This window comes from Salvelinus sp. IW2-2015, linkage group LG20 (genome assembly GCF_002910315.2).
Source record: "Salvelinus sp. IW2-2015 linkage group LG20, ASM291031v2, whole genome shotgun sequence".
In the NCBI taxonomy this organism is placed as follows: domain Eukaryota; kingdom Metazoa; phylum Chordata; class Actinopteri; order Salmoniformes; family Salmonidae; genus Salvelinus; species Salvelinus sp. IW2-2015.
In genome coordinates, this window is record NC_036860.1 from 42,089,278 (window position 1) to 42,116,531 (window position 27,254).

At 43.3% G+C, this 27,254-nt stretch overlaps 1 protein-coding gene across 1 annotated transcript in view; it reads left to right on the forward strand.

Moving 5' to 3' along the window:
* cltca (clathrin, heavy chain a (Hc)) overlaps positions 1-26,662 on the forward strand; it is a 71,208-nt gene extending 44,546 nt beyond the window's left edge. Inside the window, exons 11-30 of the mRNA XM_024012202.2 lie at positions 479-616; positions 746-910; positions 1,130-1,310; positions 4,290-4,453; positions 7,266-7,391; positions 7,592-7,734; positions 7,956-8,190; positions 8,341-8,463; positions 8,716-8,861; positions 9,118-9,301; positions 9,828-10,020; positions 10,260-10,417; positions 12,928-13,200; positions 13,453-13,770; positions 14,025-14,156; positions 14,325-14,435; positions 14,888-15,058; positions 15,413-15,634; positions 22,757-22,832; positions 26,202-26,662. Of these exons, the coding sequence (XP_023867970.1) occupies positions 479-616; positions 746-910; positions 1,130-1,310; positions 4,290-4,453; positions 7,266-7,391; positions 7,592-7,734; positions 7,956-8,190; positions 8,341-8,463; positions 8,716-8,861; positions 9,118-9,301; positions 9,828-10,020; positions 10,260-10,417; positions 12,928-13,200; positions 13,453-13,770; positions 14,025-14,156; positions 14,325-14,435; positions 14,888-15,058; positions 15,413-15,634; positions 22,757-22,832; positions 26,202-26,338 (3,396 nt within the window). The 3' untranslated portion in view covers positions 26,339-26,662. The remainder of the gene's footprint in view (positions 1-478; positions 617-745; positions 911-1,129; positions 1,311-4,289; positions 4,454-7,265; positions 7,392-7,591; positions 7,735-7,955; positions 8,191-8,340; positions 8,464-8,715; positions 8,862-9,117; positions 9,302-9,827; positions 10,021-10,259; positions 10,418-12,927; positions 13,201-13,452; positions 13,771-14,024; positions 14,157-14,324; positions 14,436-14,887; positions 15,059-15,412; positions 15,635-22,756; positions 22,833-26,201) is intronic.
* Positions 26,663-27,254: the final 592 nt, after the last annotated feature.

The window sequence follows — 27,254 nt, forward strand, 5'->3', positions numbered from 1 at the left end:
TTTTCTGTATATTAATTGTCGGAGTAGAGGACCTTGTGCATTTCAGGTAAAATAACAACTCAATGTTTATATCCCAGGACAAATTAGCTAGCAACAGCAAAATGCGTGCTATGGCGCTCCCGGTCTAGTCAGCATGCTAGGATAGAGGGAGAGTTTGAGGGAGAGGGGAACAGAACCTAGACGAGAGCATGCCATCTCTCTCATCCACGTCATTCACTCTCGACTATTATACTCCTTCTGTCTGGGCTTGGCAGGACTGTCTACTCTGAACTGTCAATGTGCTGATCAGATCTGGGTCAAATACATTGGTCAAAATTAGGATGCACTTGATTTAGTTTGACTGGTACAATGGAACCAATTAAATACTCCCAAAAGTGCAATCTCAAAGCTAAATCAAGAGTTTCAAATACTCATTGTAAGTAGTGTATTTCTGTGTCTGACAGTTATGTTGTTACTCTCGTGTCCCCTGTCTGTTCAGATCGTGGATGTGTTCATGGAGTATAACCTGATCCAGCAGTGTACCTCATTCCTACTGGACGCCCTGAAGAACAACAGGCCATCTGAGGGGCCGCTGCAGACACGCCTACTGGAGATGAACCTCATGCACGCCCCACAGGTACACACCCCACCCCCCTTACATTTAGATGAGGATATGATAGTCAAATATCCGGTTGCCCTCAAAACGAACGAGGCCATAATTGACATTCACACTTCAACACTGTTCCATGCGTATCCTTCTCTGTAGGTTGCTGATGCCATCCTGGGCAACCAGATGTTCACCAACTACGACCGTGCCCACATTGCCCAGCTGTGTGAGAAGGCTGGCCTGCTGCAGAGGGCTCTGGAGCACTACACCGACCTGTACGACATCAAGCGGGCCGTGGTGCACACACACTTGCTCAACCCAGAGGTATGACAGCAGTACTCAGGCCAGTCCCCCCTCGTGTCAGCTAGTGTAAAAAAAAAAAAACATGTCACATTAGTTTCAATTAACACAGCTAGATGAATGTGACTGTCGTGTACTTCCTCATGACACTATCTAACTCTGACCCTACTTTCTTCTCTCATGCTCTCCCCCCCCCCTTTTCATCTCCTCCCTTTCTGTCTCTCCCCTCCTCCCTCCCCTTAGTGGCTGGTGAATTTCTTTGGCTCCCTCTCAGTGGAGGACTCTCTAGAGTGCCTGAGGGCCATGTTGTCTGCCAACATCCGTCAGAACCTGCAGATCTGTGTCCAGGTGGCCTCCAAGTACCACGAGCAGCTCTCCACCAACTCCCTAACCGAGCTCTTCGAGTCCTTCAAGAGCTTCGAGGGTGAGACATACAGCCACGCACACTATTTTACACTTCCCTTCCTTGGACAGGGTTCGAGACTGTGATCAAAACATTTGCATTTGTGACCCTTTGACTTAGCAGTGCGATACCATTTATTTTTTTTGGGTCGCTAGGGTGCCAGCGCAAATATGTAGCTGGTCACGTTTTTGGTCACAATTTGCTTTTATTTTATTGTCTCGGTATTGAAAAAGTCTTTGTTGAATCTTGGCAATGCACAATTCAGTCATGCGCTGTTTGAATGAACATTTCTGAAGGTTTCCCAAAGAACCTTCCTAATTAAATGTTGTCTGCAAAGTAGGCCTACCTGACACAATGATATCATGATGATTTGTAACAATCGCTGGGCATTTGTTTTGCATACTCTGCCTTCACATGTAGCCTACACAACATTTGACATTACAAAAACATAGCTAGCCAAACACAGCAGTCTCTTGCTAGGTGTGCAATTGAATTAACCTCTAGCGTCCCGCATTGCCAACATCCAGTGAAAATGCAGAGCGCCAAATTCAAATAAATTACTATAAAAATTAAACTTTCATGAAATCACACATGCAATACACCAAATTAAAGCTACACTTGTTGTGTATCCAGCCAACTTGTCAGATTTCAAAAAGGCTTTACGACGAAAGCACACCAAACGATTATGTTAGGTCAGTACATAGCCACAGAAAAACACAGCCAAAAACACAGCCATGAGTCACAAAAAGCATAAATAGAGATAAAATGAATCACTAACCTTTGATCTTCATCAGATGACACTCATAGGACTTCATGTTACACAATACATGTATGTTTTGTTCGATAAAGTTCATATTTATATCCAAAAATATGTTTACATTGGCGTGTTAAGTTCAGTGATGTTTTGCTTCCAAAACATCCGGTGATTTTGCAGAGAGCCACATCAATTTACAGAAATACTCATTATAAATGTTGATGAAAATACATGTGTTATGCATAGAACTTTAGATAAACTTTTCCTTAATGCAACCGCTCTGTCAGATTTCAAAAAAGCTTTACCGAAAAAGCACACCATGCAATAATCTGTACAGCGCTCAGAGCCCAAACAAGCCAAAGAGATATCCGCCATGTTGTAGAGTCAACAAAGTCAGAAATAGCATTATAAATATTCACTTACCTTTGATCTTCATCAGAATGCACTTCCAGGAATCCCAGTTCCACAATAAATGTTTGATTTGTTCGATAAGTCCATTTATGTCCAAACACCTCCTTTTGTTCGCGCGTTTAGTACACAAATCCAAACTGACGACGCGCTGGCAGGTCCAGGCGAAAGTTCAGACAAGTCATATTACAGTTCGTAGAAACATGTCAAACTAAGTATAGAATCCATCTTTAGGATGTTTTTATCATAAATCTTCAATAATGTTCCAACCGGAGAATTCCTTTGTCCTCAGAAATGCAATGGAACGCAAGCTACCTCTCATGTGAATGCGCATGACCAGCTCGTGGCACTCTACCAGACCTCTGACTCAATCCCCTCTCATTCCACCCCCCTTTATAGTAGAAGCATCAAACAAGGTTCTAAGACTGTTGACATCTAGTGGAAGCCTTAGGAAGTGCAATATGACCACATTTCCACTGTATCTTGGATAGGCAAAGAGTTGAAACACTACAAACCTCAGATTTCCCACTTCCTGGTTGGATTTTTTTCTCAGGTTTTTGCCTGCCATATGAGTTCTGTTATACTCACAGACATCATTCAAACAGTTTTAGAAACGTCGGTGTTTTCTATCCAAATCTACTAATTATATGCATATTCTAGCTTTTAGGACAGAGTAGCAGGCAGTTTACTCTGGGCACCTTTTTATCTAAGCTACTCAATACTGCCCCCCTGTCCCAAAGAAGTTAAAGGGGAACTACACCCTTCACATTTTTTAAATAATTATTATTCCCAGACCTCAGAGTTGGTCTCCTGATGTGGTTTAAGCATTGTTGTAGACTTAGAACGTCAATAAATTTGTTTCTATTAAAAAGTGTGATTTTGAGTGTGAACCTGAACTCGGAAACAGGGAAAAACTAACCCGGGAAAATGTAATTTACCAGAAGATAAAACTGATTTTAAAGGGCCCAACAACTGTAGACTGGCAAATGTACCTAAATGTCAAGCCCTGCAAGGGAATGCTAATTTTTAAAGGTTGTTTGTCATTATTAGCCTGGTTCTGTATGGAATACAGGCACATTATGAGAGACGGGTCAGATCAAAAATTAGTGCGACCAAATCGTGCTGGTGCCATCAACTGGAAAAAGTTGGTAGCACCAGTGACGGCAGTGGAAAAAGTTAGTCTGGAACCCTGTTGGATCACTCTTCCAGCTATATGCCCAAGTAGGCCAGAGGCAGCAGGAGTGTTGATCGTCTCAATAGAATGGCCTGGAGGGGTGGACACTGGGACTGGGCTGGACCTTCTTAGGCTCAGGGTAGACTAGAGACGAGGTGGCCAATCATAATGGAGCTACAGCTTAATAAACTAAGTGAGAGCGAGAGCCACTGTTTTCAATTGTCCAAAACAAACCATGGTGGAAAGTGTTTGTGATTTTGACAAATTGCATTGTCCCTAAGGGAAGAGTCCATTTAAAAAAATCTTTATCAGCTAATTCTGACTGTTTTGTAATTATAGCCTGAAGTGCGACGTACATTTAATCAAACAAGGGGCGATGAGATGGTGACAGTAGTCGTCTGCTCCGGTCTCTTGGGGGGCAGAAGCAGCCCTCTCGTAATCGCTGTTCTATTTTCCCAGCAAAATGTGTACTATTGAACACGCTTATTGTGTTCTTCATATTTCTCATGTTTTTTTTCTAGTATTACATTGTTATTGATTATTGCATTGTTGGTTTTTGAGTTTGCAAGAAGTGCATGTGACATTAAAAGATGTCCTGACGTGACTGACATGGTCTCTGGTACTGTATTTCCTCCTGACTGACATTGTCTCCATGGTGTCCCAGGTCTGTTCTACTTCCTGGGTTCCATTGTTAACTTCAGCCAGGATGCAGAGGTCCACTTCAAGTACATCCAGGCTGCCTGCAAGACGGGACAGATCAAAGAGGTGGAGAGGATCTGCAGAGAGAGCAACTGCTACGACCCAGAACGAGTCAAGAACTTCCTCAAGGTAGAATATGGAGTCTGGGGGGAGAAGGTATCTAGAGGGAGGTGAAATGTAACTGACTGAAGATGTACTGTACTCTCCCTTTTTGTTTTTACTTTTCTCTCCTTTCTGTCTTTCTTTAACTTTATTATTTCATTCTCTCTCGTCTGTTCTCGTGTGTTCAGTCGGTTGATCCCCTAGACGTCCAGACCGTTCTGGCGCTGAAAATCAATGATGACATGGTTTTAAATKTAGAAATTATATTGAAATGAAATTTACAAAACTTCTGTCAATCCTATTAATATGTATATCGGCCTGCTAACACTAGCATTCGTGAAACACTCATTTTTCTTTCAATGGTAAGAAGTGATGCCGGTTATTATCTCTTGTGCTTTTCTGTTGTCTGGAATGCGAGGATATGTACCAGATACATCTATCCCCAAGTGCAGGACTCCCTTACTATTTTATTTTCACTCCACACTTGACTTCTAGAGATACAGGATTAAACCTGGGATATGTATTACGAATAAGACACAACCAGCTGCTGTACTAGGTCTGGGAAATATGGCCTATAAATCCAATCTCTTTTTACTACATATATGGGAGATTCACGATATATACAAGTATGTGGACAGCTGCTCGTTGAACTTCTCATTCCAAATCATGGGCATTAATATGGAGTTGGTCCCCCCTTTGCTGCTATAACAGCCTCCACTCTTCTGGGAAGGCTTTCCACTAGATGTTGTAACATTGCTGCGGGGACTTGCTTACATTCAGCCACCTTACTAAGAGCATTAGWAAGGTCGGGCACTGAATCATGGCTCAGTCGGCGTTCTTATTCATCCCAAAGGGGTTCGATTGGGTGAGGTCAGGGCTCTGCAGACCATTTGTTCTTCTACACGATCTCAACAATCCATTACTGTATGGACCTCGCTTTGTGCATGGGGGCATTGTCATGCTGAAACAGGAAAGGGCCTTCCCCAAACTGTTGCTACAAAGTTGGAAGCACATAATTGATAGTTCCAGTGAAGGGAAATCTTAACTCGTACTAAGAGGCCTAACCCTAACCATGGAAAAACAATTGTTCCTCCTCCACCAAACTTTACAATTGGCGCTGCATGCGGGCAGGTAGCTTTCTCCTGGCATCCACCAAACCCAGATTAATCCGTTGGATTGCCAGATGGTGAAACGTGATTCAACACGCCAGAGAACGCATTTCCACTGCTCCAGAGTTGAACGGCAGTGCGCTTTACACCACTCCAGCCGATGCTTGCCATTGTACATGGTGATCTTAGGCTTGTGTACAGTTGCTTGGCCATGGAAACCCATTTAATGAAGCTCCCGGCTAACAGTTCTTGTGCTGACGTTGCTTCCAGAGGCAGTTTGGAGGTCGGGAGTGAGTGTCGCAATCGAGGACAGACTATTTTTTCGCGGTCCTGTTCTGTGAGCTTGTGGCCTACCACTTCGCGGCAGAGCCGTTGTTGCTCCTACACGTTTCCACTGCACAATAGCAGCACTTACAGTTAACCGGGGCAGCTCTAGCAGGGCAGAAATTTGATGAACTGAGTTGTTGGAAAAATGCCATCCTATGAAAGTGCCACGTTGAAAGACACTCAGCTCTTCAGTAAGGCCCATTCTACTGACAATGTCTATGGAAATTGCATGGCTGTGTGCTCAATTTTATGCAACTGGTGTGGTTGAAGTAGTCAAATCCACTAATTTGAAGGGGTGCCCACATAATTTATCTGGATTAATATTTTTTTTTTTTTATCTCTAAAGAAACTTTGTTGCGCAATTTAAAGGTCAATAAACTGCATGCAAAATTATACCTAGGCTAAATATAAGCCTTCCACAACCATAAGACCCACTAATAATACAATTATTTTAACAAAATATTTTAACCAGATTTTTTTTGTTGCAATAATCTGGTATTCAAGTCTGTCGATGAAATATATATATATATTTTTTTTTTAAGTAGCCAGCTTATCTTCATATTTAAAGTGTAGCCAACTTAAGAGTTATTTGCTTGCTAACACATTAGAAAGAACAGTTGAACGGTTATGAATACATCCTCCTGTCCTTCTCCAACTGTTTGAACAACGACGCTTGTTCACTTAGTTTAGATATTGAAATCAAGTACCTGGATAAGAAGATGCTTAGGCTATTTCTTAGAATGAGAACTAGTTGCCAATTCCTTGTATAAATGCGTCTTTATGTTTATTGCACGTTTTATAAAAGTTGTGTTTGTTCTGGAGTGGAATATTGGGAGTGTGTGGCAGTAGCTCAGTAGTACCTGCAGATGGAGTCCTAGGTCTGTACATGTGTGATTGAGCCATACTATAGGGTTTTCTTTTTGTTTCTCTCCTTTTTTGCCTTCTTTTCTTCTGTCAACTCAAACAAAATGTTTGCGGTACTTAACCATCTTCTAACCTCTCAAAGTGTGATGCCTCCCGTTTGTCGTTCGAGTTACGTTCTTGATGTCTAATTTTCAAATCACTCGAGCAGGATCGTTTTAACTGGAAATAACTTCCCAATTTCATTTTAAGTGATTCTAATAYGTATTTTATCATTAGTACATTAGTGGTTGTATGACCCCCAAAAGATTAGTCAAACTTATTGCTTGGATTTTAACATTGAACCACTTGCTACATTCTTTGCTACTTTCTTAACATCTATACATACAGGAACTAAAAATAAAAAACATTTCAAAGCTTCAATACTAGCCATTATGATCACATATAGCCTGTGAATTCTCAGTGGTTAAAGCGTGTCAGGTTTGGCTGTGATCAGATGTCAAACTAACCTTGACCACTCCCCCTGCTCTGTGATTGGACAGGAGGCCAAGCTGACCGACCAGCTCCCGCTCATCATTGTGTGTGACCGCTTTGACTTTGTCCACGACCTGGTCCTCTACCTGTACCGCAACAACCTGCAGAAATACATTGAGATCTACGTGCAGAAAGTAAGTCAAACTCACACACTAGCAAGCATCTACGAGACAATACTTGTCTACATTTCCAAAATGTACCAACTTTCAAACTTGATATTCTCAGATTCTAACTACAGAAACTATATTTATTAGCACACTCGAAAAACACCCCCACACTCAAAATGCAGTGTCCAGGAATGTGTGTGCAGGATATTGACATGTATGTGTGTTAGGTGAACCCCAGCCGTCTGCCGGTGGTGATAGGAGGGCTTCTGGACGTGGACTGTTCTGAGGACGTCATTAAGAGTCTTATCCTGGTGGTCAGAGGACAGTTCTCCACTGACGAACTGGTGGCCGAGGTGGAGAAGAGGAACAGGTACAACAACCCCTTCTCATCAGATGGCAAAAAATAACCAGTAGTTAGAGGGGTGAAATGTAGCTGGTACGTCAGCCCCAAGCTCCCAACCTCTTCAAACACCAGATTATCAGAACAAAAGTGTCTTTATAACTTAGTCTTTATTATACTAGCTGTGTTATCAGTAGTAGTCAGCAGGCTCATCTCTCCCTCTCTTTCTCTCTCCCCTCCTTTTCTTTCAGGCTGAAGCTTCTCCTGCCCTGGCTGGAGGCCCGTATCCATGAGGGCTGTGAGGAGCCCGCTACCCACAATGCCCTGGCCAAGATCTACATCGACAGTAACAACAACCCTGAGCGCTTCCTGCGTGAGAACCCCTACTACGACAGCCGCGTGGTGGGCAAGTACTGTGAGAAGAGGGACCCCCACCTGGCCTGCGTGGCCTACGAGAGAGGACAGTGTGACCAGGAACTCATCAATGTCAGTAGTCTATTCTTCCTCTCCTCTTTCTTATAGGAAATAGTTTCATATATAATTACATTTGTTACAGAAAGGCATTGCGTGATAAATTATCTACGTTGTGAGGTGAGAGCCTGGTGGAGTAACTGTGTTCTCTCTGTTTCCTCTCAGGTGTGCAATGAGAACTCCCTGTTCAAGAGTCTGTCTCGCTACCTGGTACGTCGCAGGGACCCGGACCTGTGGGCCAGCGTGCTGCTGGAGACCAACCCCTTCAGAAGACCACTCATCGACCAGGTAGGACCCCCATCTTTCTGTTACCCCTGTGCCATCTCTGAACCAGGGTTGGGGTTGATTTTCTGTACAATTTATGAATTGTAAATTGACCTAAGTTTTCTACTAGGATTTTTCAGTTAATTCATTGAATTTCAGTTCACTTCTTCAATTGAGAGTGGAATTGGGCCGAACCCTACTGTAAACAATAAAGGAGTTTGAGGTTCATGCGTCTACTCATGACCCTGTCTAAATCTCTTTTTCCCTCCCTGTCAGGTGGTGCAGACCGCCCTGTCTGAGACCCAGGACCCAGAGGAGGTGTCAGTCACAGTCAAGGCCTTCATGACTGCAGACTTGCCCAACGAACTCATTGAGCTGCTGGAGAAGATCGTACTGGATAACTCAGTCTTCAGTGAACACAGGTAACAGAGCTCTTAGTGCTCTGATACCTGTGCTCACTGTAGGCTGGGCTGTCCATTGTGTGTCTTCTCTCTCGGTCTTCTTTCCATCTTTGTTATAGTTTTCCAAATCAATCAAATCAAACTTTATTTAAAGTACATTTAAAATCAACTTTACACATACAATTGCTGAACCTCACTACGGTGAATTCCGGGATGGTGCATGATTATATGGTGTTGTTGTGTGTCAATGCTGAGGATAGTTTGTGTGTTGATCCAGAAACCTGCAGAACCTGCTGATCCTGACGGCCATAAAGGCGGACCGTACACGTGTGATGGAGTACATCAACCGCCTGGATAATTATGACGCCCCAGACATAGCCAACATCGCCATCAGCAACGAGCTCTTCGAGGAGGCATTCGCTATCTTCAAGAAGTTTGACGTCAACACATCCGCTGTGCAGGTGAGAGGTGAACCCTAACCCCCACAAACTCCATGGAGTAGTCATATCACGCCTTTCTATCTCTCTTATGGCTGTCAGTAGTCTTGTGTCGCTTGAGCTTCCATTCCCCCTCTCCTTACGTTCAGTATCACTGATCTGAAAGTATTGGACAGGTGAAAGATAGGGGAGGGGATATCGGACAGGTGAAAGCTAGGGTATGGGGAGGCTGGGCTTTTTAACTTTTCCTGTTTTATACTGATTTTATTATTACTTAAACTATTTATTTCTTGTTTTGCGTGGCAGCCTACGGGCTGTCTCTTATACACATCTGCCTACGGGTACATGTTTTCTAAGCTTAAAAATGTGAATAGATAATGTACCTTTAAAACCCCCCCCCCCCCCCCCCCACCACCAACAAAAATAAAAAGGTGGTATAAAAAAAAAAATCTAATAAAGGAAAGGTGTTAAGAGGAAGCTAGTCAACATGATTGACACACACCGTCTGACTTCCTGTGATGTTGACTCCCCTGTTGTTTCTCCTCCCCAGGTTCTGATTGAGCACATTGGGAACCTGGACCGGGCCTATGAGTTTGCTGAGCGTTGCAACGAGCCGGCCGTGTGGAGCCAGCTGGCCAAGGCTCAGCTGCAGAAGGGCCTGGTCAAGGAGGCCATTGACTCCTACATCAAGGCTGACGACCCCTCTGCCTACATGGAGGTGGTACAGGCTGCCGACCAGAGTGGTAAGGATGGTGGGGCAAACCATAGCTGGGATAGGTGGGGGAAGGGTGGGATAATGGGCATTTGAATGGGTAAAATCACCCAAAGTCAGTGAATAGTCTGCAAAATGCCCAGCTGTTTTTGGTGACTTTCTGTAATCATCATTGGCTCACTGACTGACTGACCTCAGGATCCAAGGTACTGTAAGACTCCCAGCCTCTCTTAGCTGACTAATGGTTGTTCTGGTGTGTGTGTGTGTTAGGTAACTGGGAGGATCTGGTGAAGTTCCTTCAGATGGCTCGTAAGAAGGCCCGGGAGTCCTATGTGGAGACAGAGCTTATCTTCGCCCTGGCCAAGACCAACCGCCTGGCTGAGCTGGAGGAGTTCATCAACGGACCCAACAACGCCCACATCCAACAGGTACTGTAGACAAATCAATACAACATGTACTGTACCTAATTAACTGGCCGCTGAGTATGTATTCACGAGATGACTGATAGCGGGCGCTGTTCTGAAGTCATTGTTCATTATGACACTCCCACTTTACAGTATTTCAATAATGTTTCAAGGACAAATAAAAAGGTTGTTTTAGTGGGCATTGCGACATAAGAACTAAAATACTCCAATGTTTTTAATTTTCCATTTTTGAGAAATGATTGGCTTCAGTTCATTTCATACAATAGTATGTGGTGTTTAAAAAAGTATGTATTAGTGTATAATGAAAAAAATGCATATTAATCGAGCAAAACCTGTAGCTGTTGAAATGTAAACATGTAGCTCAACTCTCTACACTACAAAGCAACACAATGTCGATTGTATAAAGTAAAGCTGGAGAAGATAATCCATTATCCCATAAATGTTTTCAATATTGCTGACCAATTTAAGCTCAATCTGGTGTAAAGTTACTCCCCCATGAAGCCAATACATAGACATTGCAATAGAGTCAAGATCACTAAATTACGCTTAGTACAAAAGCCTAAGACCAGATTCACTCACACTATAAAAAACACTGGGTTCACCGGTGGCCTTTTTTTGTACACAATATGTCATGTAGGTACTAGGCTGGCTGCTAGCTTTAACTACATTCATTGTCAATTCAGAATATTTGTTCAACAGTTGAAAGGACTATTAGAAAATCCACAAGAACAGCAGTTCAATTGTACATACACACAATACACAGACATTTGCTTACATGCGTTGCTATGGTTACACAGTACCACACGCTGTCAGGAGCAGTCGGTCTCAGATAGAAAAAGTTAATTTTGGTGCTTTCATATCAAATGTTTTCCAACATGCCTTGAATTGGTGCTGGCTACATCCATATGCCGCACATTGTGACATTGTTGACAAGTTGGCTATTTTAATGTGGGGATATAATTTTTTCCCTGAATAGCTTCCATTAATCGAAGCCCTGAAAGGAGTAGGATTATGGTGGCTTCAAAAACTCTTATTGGCAAAGACCTAGCGTAAGCTATCCAGGTTTTTAATACGTCGTTGCATCCAACGGGTACTGTAGACCAAATTGCATACAACAGGTACTGTTACTATAGGCCTCACTGCATACAACAGGTACTGTTACTGTATGCCGCACTGCATACAACTGTTACTGTAGGCCTGACTGCATACAACAGGTATTGTTACTATAGGCCTGACTGCATACAACAGGTACTGTTACTGTAGGCCTCACTGCATACAACAGGTACTGTTACTGTAGGCCTCACTGCATACAACAGGTACTGTTACTGTAGGCCTGACTGCATACAACGGGTACTGTTACTGTAGGCCTGACTGCATACAACGGGTACTGTTACTGTAGGCCTGACTTGCAATACAACGGGTACTGTTACTATGGCCTCATGCATACAACAGGTACTGTATGTAGGCCCTGCATCTGCATCAACGGGTATGTTACTGTAGGCCTGACTGCATACAACGGGTAACTGTTACTGTAAAGGCCTGACTGCATACAACGGGTACTGTTACTGTAGGCCTCCACTGCATACAACGGGTACTGTTACTGTAGGCCTGACCTGCATACAACGGGTACTGTTACTGTAGGCCTGACTGCATACAACGGGTACTGTTACTTAGGGCCTGACTGCATACAACGGGTTACTGTTAGCTTAGGCTCTGACTGCATACAACGGGTACTGTTACTGTAGGCCTCACTGCATACAACGGGATGTTACTGTAGGCTCACTGCATACAACGGGTACTGTTACTGTAGGCCTGCCTGCATACAACGGGTACTGTTACTGTAGGCCTGACTGCATACAACGGGGTACTGTTACTGTAGCCTGACTGATACAACGGGGGTACTGTTACTGTAGGCCTGACTGCAATACAACGGGGGTACTGTTACTGTAGGCCTGACTGCATACAACGGGGGTACTGTTACTGTAGGCCTGACTGCATACAACGGGGTACTGTTACTGTAGCCCTGACTGCATACAACGGGGGTACTGTTACTGAGGCCTGACTGCATCACAACGGGGTACTGTTCCTGTAGGCCTGACTGCATACAACGGGGGGTACTGTTACTGTAGGCCTGACTGCATACAACGGGGTACGTTTACTGTAGGCCTGACTGCATACAACGGGGGTACTGTTACTGTAGGCCCTGACTGCATACAACGGGGGTACTGTTACTGTAGGCCTGACTGCATACAACGGCGGTACTGTTACTGTAGGCCTGACTGCATACAACGGGGGTACTGTTACCTGTAGGCCTGACTGCATACAACGGGGGTACTGTTACTGTAGGCCTGACTGCATACAACGGGGGTACTGTTACTGTAGGCCTGACTGCTATATTAATAAACGGTGATGTGATTTTTCGCTCCTAGTTCACCAGGAAATCATTTGTTGTCCCGAACAACTCCTTATGTAAGATGTTGATTGACAGTCATACGATTCTCCTCTCACCTAAGGTCGGCGACCGCTGTTACGACGAGAAAATGTACGACGCGGCCAAGTTACTGTACAACAACGTGTCCAACTTCGGCCGCCTGGCATCCACCCTGGTTCACCTCGGGGAGTACCAGGCGGCGGTAGATGGGGCGCGCAAGGCCAACAGCACTAGGACCTGGAAGGAGGTGTGCTTCGCTTGCGTGGATGGGAAGGAATTCCGTCTGGCCCAGATGTGTGGCCTCCACATCGTGGTGCATGCCGATGAACTGGAGGAACTCATCAACTACTACCAGGTAAGACTGATACACACACACACGACCCACTCGGTCTCGATGCACCTTATCCTTCTTGCTGCTAGACGCTGTCATGGTTGTTTGTATTAAATTTGTGTTTTCAGTGTAGTCAACTTGAAAAATCCTAATTTCGTCCACCTCTCTCCACACACTCTCTGAACAATCACATTTGGTGCTTTAGAACCTCTTAATGCTTTACCTCTACAAACACATAACCACCTTTAACCAATTCCCCCTCCCCCCCATGTTCAGGACCGTGCTTACTTTGAGGAGCTGATCACCATGCTGGAGGCAGCCCTGGGGCTGGAGCGGGCTCACATGGGCATGTTCACTGAGCTGGCCATCCTCTACTCCAAATTCAAACCCCAGAAGATGAGGGAGCACCTGGAGCTCTTCTGGTCCAGAGTCAACATTCCAAAGGTTCTGCGGGCGGCGGAGCAGGCTCACCTGTGGGCGGAGCTGGTGTTCCTGTACGATAAGTACGAGGAGTTTGACAATGCTATCATCACCATGATGAACCACCCCACAGACGCCTGGAAGGAGGGCCAGTTCAAAGACATTATCACCAAGGTACCAGTCAWTGCTGTGTGTGAACTATGACGAAGCTTGACTTAATGTGATATTGTTCAGTGTTTTTATTTTATTTTTAACTACATTGAAACCTCTCAATACACTTACAATTATAAAACAAAGGACATCAACAATAGATGAAACAATTTAAAAAGTAAAATGTCAAAATTGTACATGCATGCATATTGGCTTCTCTTCATAATACTTTCATACATGACAATCTCTCCTTTACTCTCTTTCCTGTGACTGTGTAGGTGGCCAACGTGGAGCTGTATTACAAAGCAACTCAGTTCTATTTGGAGTTCAAGCCGTTGTTACTGAATGACCTGCTCATTGTGCTGTCCCCCAGACTGGACCACTCCCGTGCTGTCAACTTCTTCAGCAAGGTGAGTCAAGCTCTCTGTCCCYCCCTATCTGCCAACACAGGAAACTGAAGCATTGATACCTTTTATAGTAGTTACTCTAAGACTGTGAAACAATATGTATAGTACAGTGCACTCTGCTTAAAGTGAATGCAGTTCTAGTAATCAACGGTGTGTATGTGTGTGGTCCAGGTGAAACAGCTGCCCCTGGTCAAGCCCTACCTGCGCTCAGTACAGAACCACAACAACAAGTCTGTCAATGAAGCACTTAGCAACCTCTTCATCACAGAGGAGGACTATCAGGTTTGTGGTAAAAAACAATTGTTGGTTACATTGTCAAACAAGGAAGACACACATTTTCCATTTAATTATTTTTTTTTATGCAGGACTAGGCTTAAAGAGATACTTCAGGATTTTGTCAATGAGGCCTTTTCTATTTCCCCAGTCAGATTAACTCGTGGATACCCATTTGTCTCTGCGTGCAGGTTGAAGGAAGTTGCTAAGTAGTGTTAGCACAATGACTTTAAGTCTAGGATAACTGCTAGCATGCTAGTAGATGCCATAGACTTCCAGTCATTGAGTTAATATTAGCTCGTGAAACTACCTCTTAACTTCCTTCATAATGGATGCAGGCACATACAAATGGTATCCATGAGTTGATCTGACTGGGGAAGTAGATAAAAGGATACTTATTATTGCCAAAACATTTCTATTACCTTGTTCACGTGAAACCTTTCTTCCCTCCGTGGTCTCAGGCTCTGAGGACGTCTATAGATGCCTATGACAACTTCGACAACATCTCGCTGGCCCAGCGCCTGGAGAAACACGAACTGATGGAGTTCAGGAGAATCGCTGCGTACCTCTTCAAGGGTAACAACCGCTGGAAACAGAGTGTGGAGCTCTGCAAGAAGGACAGACTCTACAAGGTAATCATTCATTCCCTTCTCCTTACCAGGGCTTGTTTCTCCTTAGACTGCCATTCACTRGGGAAAGTGCCATTGTCATTTAACGTAATTTGTTAGGAGAGAGAGGTGGATAGTGGGAATTGTTTTCTGGTAAGGTTAGTGGTTAAGATGATTGTTGGTGTACTTTGTTGCAAATCAGAAATTCCCAATGGGAAATTAAAGTTATGCCTAGGTGGAAAAAGTCCTATACTTTCTAGGCATTACTAGATTGCGCCACACCTGCCAATTTGTCTTGGTATCTACCTTCCCCTCTAATGTATCAAGTCACCTCTCCTGATCTTGAACCTCCTCCTCATAGTTCCCATTTTTCTCCAGGATGCCATGCAGTACGCGTCAGAGTCCAAGGACATTGAGCTGGCTGAGGAGCTGCTGGGCTGGTTCCTGACGGAGGACAAGAAGGAGTGCTTTGCCGCCTGCCTTTTCACCTGCTACGACCTGCTGAGGCCAGACGTGGTGCTGGAGACGGCCTGGAAGCACAACATCATGGACTTCTCCATGCCCTACTTCATCCAGGTCATGCGAGAGTACCTCTCCAAGGTGGGTGGCTGTTTGGACTTGGCTATGTGGAGTGTTGAGTGGGCTAAGCCAAATCGGGCATGGTGGTTTTATTCTAYGGGTCCAAGGGTTGTGTTCATTAAGGCACACAATGGAAAATGTCAGTTTTATTCCATTTGGTGGCTAATGAACATGACCCAGGTCTGCTTTCAGAGGTAGTTGGGTGAAGTTTCCCCTAGTCATTGATCTAGGGTCAGTTTGGAATGTCTTACCCCAAAAAGTTAAAGCGGCAATCAGCAGTTGAAACGACAACAAATTAAGTCTGTTTTGCTAAAAGCTGAGGGATGGGACTGGAGAAATGTAACCACTCTAAAATTCAGACAGATCTATGAATGCAAGGACTGACAACAATGGTGGAACAAACTCCCTCACGAYGCCAGGTCAGCGGAGTCAATCACCACCTTCCGGAGACACCTGAAACCCCACCTCTTTAAGGAATACCTAGGATAGGATAAAGTAATMCTTYTMWMMCCCCCCCCCCCCTTAAAAGAGTTAGATGCACTATTGTAAAGTGGTTGTTCCACTGGATATCATAAGGTGAAGGCACCAATTTGTAAGTCGCTCTGGATAAGAGCGTCTGCTAAATGACTTAAATGTAAAACCATAGTTTTAACCATGTTTTGAGGTTATATGTTTACATTTACTTTGTTTACAAACATTGGAGTAAAACAAGCTGATATTGTGTTCTGATGGGGTATGACAGTTGAACTAAGCTCATGACGCATTTAAGTTATATTCTCCACAAATCAATTGGTACACATTGTTAATTTTTAAGTCCAAAAAAGGATGCAGCAACTGCTGATTGCCCCTTTAAGGTTAGGATTGAGTGAAAATAAACTGATCCTAAATTCCATCGTCCACTTTGACCCAAAGCCATTCAAACACTGTGCAGTAATCTTCTGTTACAGTCAACCACTTTTAGCAGTTGGCCATGTTTGAAAAGCCACTTAGTCAGTAGCACAATACCTTATTTTTATATGGCAAGTTCAGTTTCTACCAGAGATTCTTCAATGATTCCATTAACTCAGTCCAGCAGTCTAGACTTCGCAGCACGTGTGTTGTAATAGAAATATAATTACTGAAATCAGTAGAATATTCTATTTAGAATATAATTGTGTGGCATGCCAGTAGACTCTATAGGAAGACAGTTATTTATTTTGTTTTTCTATCAACTTGCCTTTATATTTTTAGTGCCTTGTCTCTTCTGTTTGTCTGAGTTTGATCAAGCTAAACAAACCTCTGCTCCGATGCCTTATACTCATGCCATTAGTTTGAATTTCCCCTCTTTTGTTAACCATTTTACAGCTTTTTTTGTTAACCCTTTCCATATCAAAGACAGTAATTGATTAATTTTTTTAATGCTCTGACAAATTAAACTGCATCTGAAATTAAAATGCAATTTTAATACAGTGCAAGTGTATTGTTGATGCATTGTTTCAAGGTGGTGTCCCCTCTGCTTTGAAACGATCTTTAGTTCCTCTCTATAGTCCAATTGTTTGTTTTCTTGTCATTGATATTAAGTGCCAAGTAAGTGGAGCTCGTCATTGGATGCTGCATGTGGGACTGCTGTGACTTGAGCATGTCTGTCTGCACACCTCAACCACAGCCATATCTATCTCTCGATCTACAGTACCAGTCAAAAGTTCAGACATACCTACTCATTCAAGGTTTTTTMTTTTMTTTTTACTATTTTCTACATTGTCCTCAACTATGAAATAACACATGGAATTATGTAGTAACCAAAAGTGTTATATTTTGATTTTCTTCAAAGTAGCCACCCTTTGCCTTGACAGCTTTGCTTTCTCTCAACCAGCTTCACCTAGAATCCTTTTCCAACAGTCTTGAAGGAGTTTCCACATGCTGAGAACTTGTTGGCTGCTTTTCCTTAACTCTGCGGTCCAACTCATCCCAAACCATCTCAATTGGGTTGAGGCCGGGTGATTGTGGAGGCCAGGTCATCTGATGCAGCACTCCATCACTCTCCTTCTTGGTCAAATAGCCCTTACACAGCCTAGAGGTGTGTTGGGTCATTGTCCTGTTGAAAAACAAATGATAGTCCCACTAAGCACAAACCAGATGGGATGGCATATCGCTGCGGAATGCTGTGGTAGCCATGTTGGTTAAGTTTGCCTTGAATTCTAAATAAATCACTGACGGTGTCACCAACAAAGCACCATCACACCTCCTTCCTGCTTCAAGGGGGGAAACCACACATGCGGAGATCATCCGTTCACCTACTCTGCATCTCACAAAGACTCAGCGGTTGGAACCAGAAACCTCAAATTTGGACACATCAGACCAAAGGACAGATTTCCACCGGTCTAATGTCCATTGCTCGTGTTTCTTGGCCCAAGCAAGTCTCTTCTTCTTATTGGTGTCCTTTAGTAGTGGTTTCTTTGCAGCAATTCAACCATGAAGGCCTGATTCACGCAGTCTCCTCTGAGCAGATGATGTTGATGTATTTACTTGAACTCTGAAGCATTTATTTGGGCTGCAATTTGAGGCTGGTAACTCATCCTGCAGCTGCGGAAACTCTGGGTCTTCCTTTCCTGTGGCGGTCCTCATGAGAGCCAGTTTCATCATAGCCCTTGATGGTTTTTGCGACTGCACTTGAAGAAACTTTAAAAGTTCTTAATTGTCTGCATTGACCTTCATGTCTTAAAGTAATGGACTGTCCTTTCTCTTATTTGAGCTGTTCTCGCCATAATATGGACTTCAGAAGGAAAGAAATTCCACAAATTAACTTTTAACATGGCACACCTGTTAATTGAAATGGATTCCAGGTGWCTACCTCATGAAGCTGGTTGAGAGAATGCAAAGCTGTCAAAGGTAATGGGTAGCTACTTGGAAGAATCTATTTTGATTGAACACTTTTTTGGTTACTACATGATTCCATAAGTGTTATTTCATAGTTTGTCTTCACTATTCTACAATGCAGAAAATAGTAAAAAAATAAATAAGAAAAACCCTTGAATGGGTAGGTGTGTCAAATGTTTAAATAGTACTATATATATGGATGATTTATAAAGCCGGGCACATTTAATTTAGGCTATGGATTATAAACCTAATTAAGTTGATTTCCTCTACAATTTCATTAGACAATTAGCTTAATGCAAGGGTTGTTTCCTCGTCATTGCTGCTGCCTCCCGCATTGTTCTCAATCCCAATATGCTGGTTAACTTCGCTATTGTGCACATACAGTAGCAACACGGGGAAAGGTGGCAATTCTACCGCACTCTGAAGATTGTTTCAGAGCCGCAGACAGTGACCGTATCCAACGCTGGAGAAAGCGCATTTGTTATATAATATTATTTGATATATTAGTGTTGCACCATTTATTTTTACATTATATAACATATACAATTTCAGTATGACATGTCTTAGAGTGATGGACTGTGCCATCCCTGTGGACTCCAATGGATTAGTCCACTGAGACAGGCGCGAATCAGACCGGTGTGTTGTGCGCCTTAACAAATGTAAAAAATAATTGGACTGCTCGACTAAAGAAATCTCGGTCGGCCAACAGCCTATCGACCAAACAATCGACCAGTCGACTAAATGGGGTCAGTCCTAAGCTACATATTACAGTGCCTTCGGAAAGTATTCAGACCCCTTGACTTTCCCACATTTTGTTACGTTAGCCTTATACCCTGACTACACCGCTCGCGTCGCAAAATAAATGTAGGAATCTGTTATTCAATTATTGCACCCACACTGCTCGCACGCGTCTGTGTTGCTAAAATAGAAGTCATTCCTAATTCTGACGCAGATCACGCTGCAAGTCCTGTCTCTCATCTCCTCATTGGTTTATAGAAGCAGGTACCCACGTGCCATCTCCTCATTGGTTATACCCACGTGGGTGATTGAAAGACGAATTGTGTTGCCGGTGTAATACTATGAAAGTTTAGATGCCAATCACCATATAAGTTCAAAGATGAAAAACCTGGAAGGAGGAGAGATGACTAGAAATGATTTGGTTGACCGTTTGTGTGGATTAATTGTCGGAGGACCTTGTGCATTTCAGGTGCATTCCAATGGAGGATGCTAGTTCTAGTGTGTCTGCATTAACCCTGTTCTATTGATAGACAGTCTGGACTGCTCTGCTCTCAATATTTTAGTACAGCTGTATACTAGCCTACTAAATTGACACCAAGTAGTGCCTTCTGAGTGTCCTCAAACAGACTCTCACCCACTGGGCAGCCAAGCACTGTAGTAGATCTGTAGTTACTCAACAATGACAACCCTTAATCTGAGGAAGTCTGCCATTGGTTTCCAGTCCTGACCTTTCAACMCACTAAAGCACCCTTGATGCCCCAAGAGTGTCTGAGAGGAAAGTACATTTTGTAGAATAAGTTGGAACATCTTTTAATGAACTCCGTCTTGAGTCTCCTCATACTGCCGGCACATAGTTAAGACCTTTCAAAAAGGACTGCAAACCAGTTGTAGACTGCATTTAACCATAGTACTGAAGCTGTGAGCCAATAAATTATTGTTTGTGAAGAGTGCAGTTTTTTCAAAATGTTTCAGAAATTACACATTTTGTAGTGATGACGTTTATATATTTAAGTAATAAGGGCTCTATGCACGACGCATCGCGTACTGCCTGGATACAGCACTTAGCTGTGGTATATTGGTCTTATACCACAAACCCTTGAGGTGCCTTATTGCGATTATAAACTGGTTACCATTGTAATTAAACCAGTAAATAGTACTTCTTTGTCATACCCATGATTTATGGTCTGATACCACGGCTTTCAGTCAACCAGCATTCAGGGCTCGAACCACCGGGTTTACAATTAAAACTTTCATGTTTATATTGAAGTATTGACAGTGAATTAGAAGCTGAGCAACAAACAAAAAAATCAGTCTAAGTACATTTTTCACAGGCAGTAACTGGAAAGTGCATTCCTTCAGACTTTTACACTGTATCTAAGAGAGTATGTACTGTGTTTAGTTTCTTCAGAAAGTATTCACACCCCTTGACCACATTTGTTACAAATTGGGATTCAAATGGATTTAAGTCTTAACGATCTACACAATTTTTATTTTTTAAAGATGAATGAAAAATAAAATGATCTTGATTTAGATTAGTATTCAACCCCCTGAGTCAATACATGTTAGAATCACCTTTGGCAAAAATTACAACTGTGAGTCTTCTTCGGTAAATCTAAGAGCTTTTCACACCTGGATTGTACAATATTTCCACATTATTCTTCAAGCCCTGGTTGGTGATCATTGTCATACGGCCATTTTCAAGCCAAAACTGTAACCAAGCCACTCGGGAACAGTCAATGTCATCTTGGTAAGCAACTCCAGTGTATATTTGGTCTTGTGTTTTAGGTKATTATCCTTTGAAAGGTGACTTCATCTCCCATTGTCTGTGGGAAAGTTGGATTTGCCCCAAACATAATGCYTTGTTTTCAGGACAAAAAGTACATTTCTTAGCAGTATTATTTTAGTGCCTTATTGCATACAGGATGCATGTTTTGGAATATTTTTATTCCTTTTCACTCCATCATTTAGGTTAGTAGTGTGGAGTAACTGTAGTTGATCCATCCTGTTTTCTCCTATCACAGCCATTAAACTAACTGTTTTAAAGTCACCATTGGCCTCATGGTGAAATCCCTGAGCGGTTTCCTACCTCTCCAGCAACTGAGTTAGGAAGGACGCCTGTGTGTTTGTCGTGACCGGGTGTATTGATACACCATCCAAAGTGTCATAACTTCACCATGCTCAAAGGGATATTCAATATCTGATTTATTTTGACCCATCTACCAATAGGTGCCCGTCTTTGCGAGGCATTGGAAAACTTCCCTTGTCTTTGTGGTTGAAATTCATTACTCGACTGAGGGACCTTAACAGATACTTGTGTGTGCGGTAATCATAAAATGTTTTAAATAAATCTTATCCACTATTGTGAGTACATGTGACTTGTTATGCACATTTTTACTCCTGAATGTGTTTAGACTTGCAATAACAAAGGGGTTATACACTTATTGACTTCAGCTTATTGATTTTATTTGTATTGTGTGTAGATCAGTGGCACAATGTGGAAAAAGTCCAGGGGTGTGATTACTTTCTGAAGGCAATGTATGTTTGTGTGAGAAACGGGTAATGGTACCTGCACTTTTGGAAATGTTCTCTGGTTTTAAAATATGCATGTGATAAGAGGCCATGCCATTGAGTAGCTAGGAGACATTGCTGTTGGCTGTGCCTTGCTGTTGGTTGACGGGAATAAGAGTCCTTGAGTGGCTGGACTACAAATCATCCCAAGCTTTGACTCCCTCTGCACTATAGTACTTATGCCTCTCATGCACACTTTTAACCAACTGTAACAACTACTGTAGCATGTTGCTCTTCTTTCAATGAAGCCTTAGCTTGTTGGGCTTTACTGATGTTCCTAACAAAAAGTATGGAGGGAATTCAACCCACAGCTAAACATAGTGAAGAAAAAGGGGATGTATTTTAACTTGCACAAAATGCATCTTGCCTCTGACCGCAACTTTCAAAAACAATTAGTTTTCTTCCTAACAATGTTTGGAAAGCTGCTATTTTTACTGCTATGCTTAAAACGTCACTTCCAGGATTGGAGTTAATGAGCTGGTATTGACAAGCTATAAACTAAGTGTTCGATTTATGAGGAAGGTTGAATGGTTCTTAGATAAATCAGTGAAAATACCATTGGGTAGTTGGCATTCCTGCTTTTGCAGGCCTGATTCATACTTGATATGGGTTTAGTTCTCTACATACATAGCAATGTTTATCTATACCGAAAACTTCAAGTACAGATTGGTGGCTGAATGGGGGGACCAAAGTCAATTGAGTCTTTTTCCAGTCACGCATATCTTAATGCTCATTTTTCTAAACTAGTTTTAAATGTGTGACGAAGAGGCAGCTCACAGCAGCCTTGTATGTGTTAAATAAAAATCACCTAAAATGTACACACTTTACACACCGGGAACGGTCCTGTCCATCAATCACTTAACATTAATTTAACTACTAAATGAAAGAAGAGTCAATGAAGACTTTTCCAGCACATCTAGTCTTCTAAGGCTGCCTGCTTGTAGCTGTGTTTCATTGTGTTCTTTCTGACCTCTATTCCAGGTGGACAAGCTGGAGACCTCCGAGTCCCTACGGAAAGAGGAGGAGCAGGCGACAGAGACCCAACCCATCGTCTATGGTAAGTACCTCGCGCATCATTCACTACCAGTGTTGGGGGTACCGTGTTACAAAAGTATCAACTCAAATTTTATTGGTCACATACACATGGTAATGCGAGTGTAGCGAAATGCTTGTGCATCTAGTTCCGACAGTGCAGTAAAATCTAACAAATTCACAACGACTACCTTATACACACAAATGTAAAGGGATGAATAAGAATATGTACATATAAATACGGATGAGCAATGGCCGTGTGGCATAGGCAAGATGCAGTATATACATATGAGATGAGTGATGTAGGATATGTAGACATTATTAAAGTGCCGTTATTTAAAGCTTGCCTGCGCATGCTCTGAGGACGCGGCTAGGGATGCCGACAGTGGCACTGTATTGTCCTCAAAGCAAGTTGTTTAATTTGTCTGTGAGCAAGACGTCGATGTCCGCGACAGGGATGGTTTTCTTTTTGTAACCCGTGATTGGCTGTAGACCCTGCCACATGCGTCTCGTATTTGAGCCGTTGAATTGCGATTCTGTCTCTACACTGACGCTTTTCTTGTTTGATTACCTTGCGGAGGGAATAGCTACACTGTTTGTTTCCGGTCGCCTTGCCATAATTAAAAGTGGTGGTCGTACTTTCAGTTTTGTGCGAATGCTGCCATCAATCCACTGTTTCTGGTTAGGGAAGGTTTTAAGTCACAGTGGATACAACATCACCGATGCACTTGCTAATAAACTCGCTCAGTCAGCGTCAATGTTATTGTCTGAGGCTACCCGGAACATATCCCAGTCCACGTGATCGAAGCAATCTTGAAGCGTGGAATCCGATTGGTCGGACCAGCATTGGCTAGACCTGAGCACTGTTGTTTTCGTTTCTGTCTATATGCTGTGAGCAACAAAATGGAGTCATGGTCAGATTTGCATGCATCACAGAAGTTAGAGGAGCAATGGTCCAGAATGCGACCATTCGATATGCTGATAGAATTTAGTAAACCTTGTTTACATTGGAGAAATGTTGTGGCAGCAGCAGTCCATAGAAATGTATAGAGGGTGCACCTTTAATCTTTGCCATTGATCGGTTCTGTGAAAGCAAAGCCCCATAGGGGGCTTTTCCGTGTAGTGGCAAGTGTGTCCTCTATACATCTCTATGGGGCCGTGTAAGTGCGGTCTATAACCAGAAAAGAGTCAATCTGTACAAACTGATCAACACACTTGAACGGAGACAAATAGTCCAGAAAGATGACTCATTACCTAGCCTTTTGTACAGCAAGTAGTAAAGTTTTGACTCAAAGACAAAAATTAAATGGTAAAGAGAAATGTATAAAATGGTACGTACATTTTTGGGGGGTGTTTATTGGTGATGTGTATAGGGGCTGTCTCTGAATCACAATTTTGAGATCCGTATCATTCATAATAGTTCCTGTGTCAAAACGCTGGTATTTCTCCTCATAGGTCCTGATAATTTAAAATGCTGAGCCAACATGTTTTCAGCACTTTTTTTCTGTCCATAACTGATCAAAATGAACTTCCTTGTCCCTCTGCAGCAGAAATGCGAACAACACATTTAAGCTTCCATGTGGTCCAGTGGTTAGTACGTCTGACTTAGACATATGCCAGAGTCAACATTGGTTTGAATCTGGCCCACTGCCCTTTGACTCAATCTCTCCAGTCTCTCTGTTCTACACTGCTCAAAAAAATAAAGGGAACACTTAAACAACACAATGTAACTCCAAGTCAATCACACTTCTGTGAAATCAAACTGTCCACTTAGGAAGCAACACTGATTGATAATAAATTTCAACATTCTGTTGTGCAAATGGAATAGACAAAAGGTGGAAATTATAGGCATAAGACACCCCCAAAAAAGGAGTGATTCTGCAGGTGGTGACCACAGACCACTTCTCAGTTCCTATGCTTCCTGGCTGATGTTTTGGTCACTTTTGAATGCTGGCGGTGCTCTCACTCTAGTGGTAGCATGAGACGGAGTCTACAACCCACACAAGTGGCTCAGGTAGTGCAGTTCATCCAGGATGGCACATCAATGCGAGCTGTGGCAAAAAGGTTTGCTGTGTCTGTCAGCGTAGTGTCCAGAGCATGGAGGCGCTACCAGGAGACAGGCCAGTACATCAGGAGACGTGGAGGAGGCCGTAGGAGGCTACAACCCCAGGCAGCGACCGCTACCTCCGCCTTTGTGCAAGGAGGTGCACTGCCAGAGCCCTGCAAAATGACCTCCAGCAGGCCACAAATGTGCATGTGTCTGCTCAAACGGTCAGAAACAGACTCTATGAGGGCCCGACGTCCACAGGTGGGGGTTGTGCTTACAGCCCAGCACCGTGCAGGACGTTTGGCATTTGCCAGAGAACACCAAGATTGGCAAATTCGCCACTGGCGCCCTGTGCTCTTCACAGATGAAAAGCAGGTTCACACTGAGCACATGAGCACGTGACAGACGTGACAGAGTCTGGAGACGCCGTGGAGAACGTTCTGCTGCCTGCAACATCCTCCAGCATGACCGGTTTGGCGGTGGGTCAGTCATGGTGTGGGGTGGCATTTCTTTGTGGGGCCGCACCGCCCCATGTGCTCGCCAGAGGTAGCCTGACTGCCATTAGGTACTGAGATGAGATCCTCAGACCCCTTGTGAGACCATATGCTGACACATGCACATTTGTGGCCTGCTGGAGGTCATTTTGCAGGGCTCTGGCAGTGCACCTCCTTACACAAAGGCGGAGGTAGCGGTCCTGCTGCTGGGTTGTAGCCCTCCTACGGCCTCCTCCACGTCTCCTGATGTACTGGCCTGTCTCCTGGTGCGCCTCCATGCTCTGGACACTACGCTGACAGACACAGCAAACCTTTTTGCCACAGCTCGCATTGATGTGCCATCCTGGATGAACTGCACTACCTGAGCCACTTGTGGGTTGTAGACTCCGTCTCATGCTACCACTAGAGTGAGAGCACCGCCAGCATTCAAAAGTGACCAAAACATCAGCCAGGAAGCATAGGAACTGAGAAGTGGTCTGGTTGGTCACCACCTGCAGAATCACTCCTTTTTTGGGGGTGTCTTGCTAATTGCCTATAATTTCCACCTTTTGTCTATTCCATTTGCACAACAGCATGTGAAATTTATTGTCAATCAGTGTTGCTTCCTAAGTGGACAGTTTGATTTCATATAAGTGTGATTGACTTGGAGTTACATTGTGTTGTTTAAGTGTTCCCTTTATTTTTTTGAGCAGTGTATAAAAAAAAAACTGAAAAAATATGAAAGGAGGATTGCCCCACTCCTTCCTTGGCACTCTGGAATGTTGACAGAGTTGCGCTGTGTCTTGTACACCATGCTCAAACAATTTTGTGAATGAGTAAACAAATCTAATACATGTGTAACTCTCTCCTCCAGGCACACCCCAGCTGATGCTGACTGCTGGCCCCAGTGTGCCCGTACCCCCCCAGCAGGCCTATGGCTATGGTTACCAGGCCCCTGCGGGCTATCCCCAGGCCCCTCAGGCACAGCCAGGCTTCGGCTACAGCATGTGAAGGCCCTTCTGGTCCGGAGCAAGCCTGGAGCCCATCCTTCCATCTCTCCCCCCCACTCAGCTCAGTCCTTCACCAGCCATTACCATCTTCTACTCACAACATACAGGGGATTCCAACAAGCAGTTATTACTGTTTTAATTATAGTTTTCTTTTTTGTCATGAAGGACTCAATTTAATTTCCATTGTCAAAGAAAAGGATTGGATGACAAGGATTTTTCCCCACATTCCATTATATTTACTAATGTAATTTGTCCATTTATTTTTATGTACAATGAGGGGGCTTGTGGGAAGAGCGAGTCCTTAATAAAGGTCTGTTGTGAAGCATCTGATTTGCACTCTGTGGTGAGAAGAAACTCATGTAGATGTGTGAGCAGCTTGTTCTGTCAGTCTGTAAAATGCATATTCAGAAACTAAAGTTACAATGTTCTTCTATATTTGAACACGACTACCGCTTCCATGAACCACAAACCAACTAGAAACACTACGTACAATACCAGTAATGACATACACAGGGTTGAGTAGCTCTAGAGAGAAAATTGATTTTAAAATGCATACAGACATGATTTCCAAAAGTGAGTTTTATCCTTCCCATCCCAAGCATATGCACGTTCTCCAGTCAGACCGTGCGGTGTAGAGATGAACTCTGCTGCGTGTAACAAACCTTTCCTTTCCTCGTGCTGTAAAGAGTGCTCTTGTGTGGGGCCATTCCATTTAGGAGGGATTGATTACTAGAATTAAAGAAGCCCTGTTCTTCAGTTCAGTTAGACCTATGTGTTTTACTAACCACACCTTGCACCCTGCTCCAGGTCACTGTTCTGAAGTGTACAGAAGAGAATATAAAACATAATAGCCTCTGTCCTGCCAGGTTTTTTTTCTTTCTTTGGCTGTATYCTGTATCCAAAATGGCACCCTATTC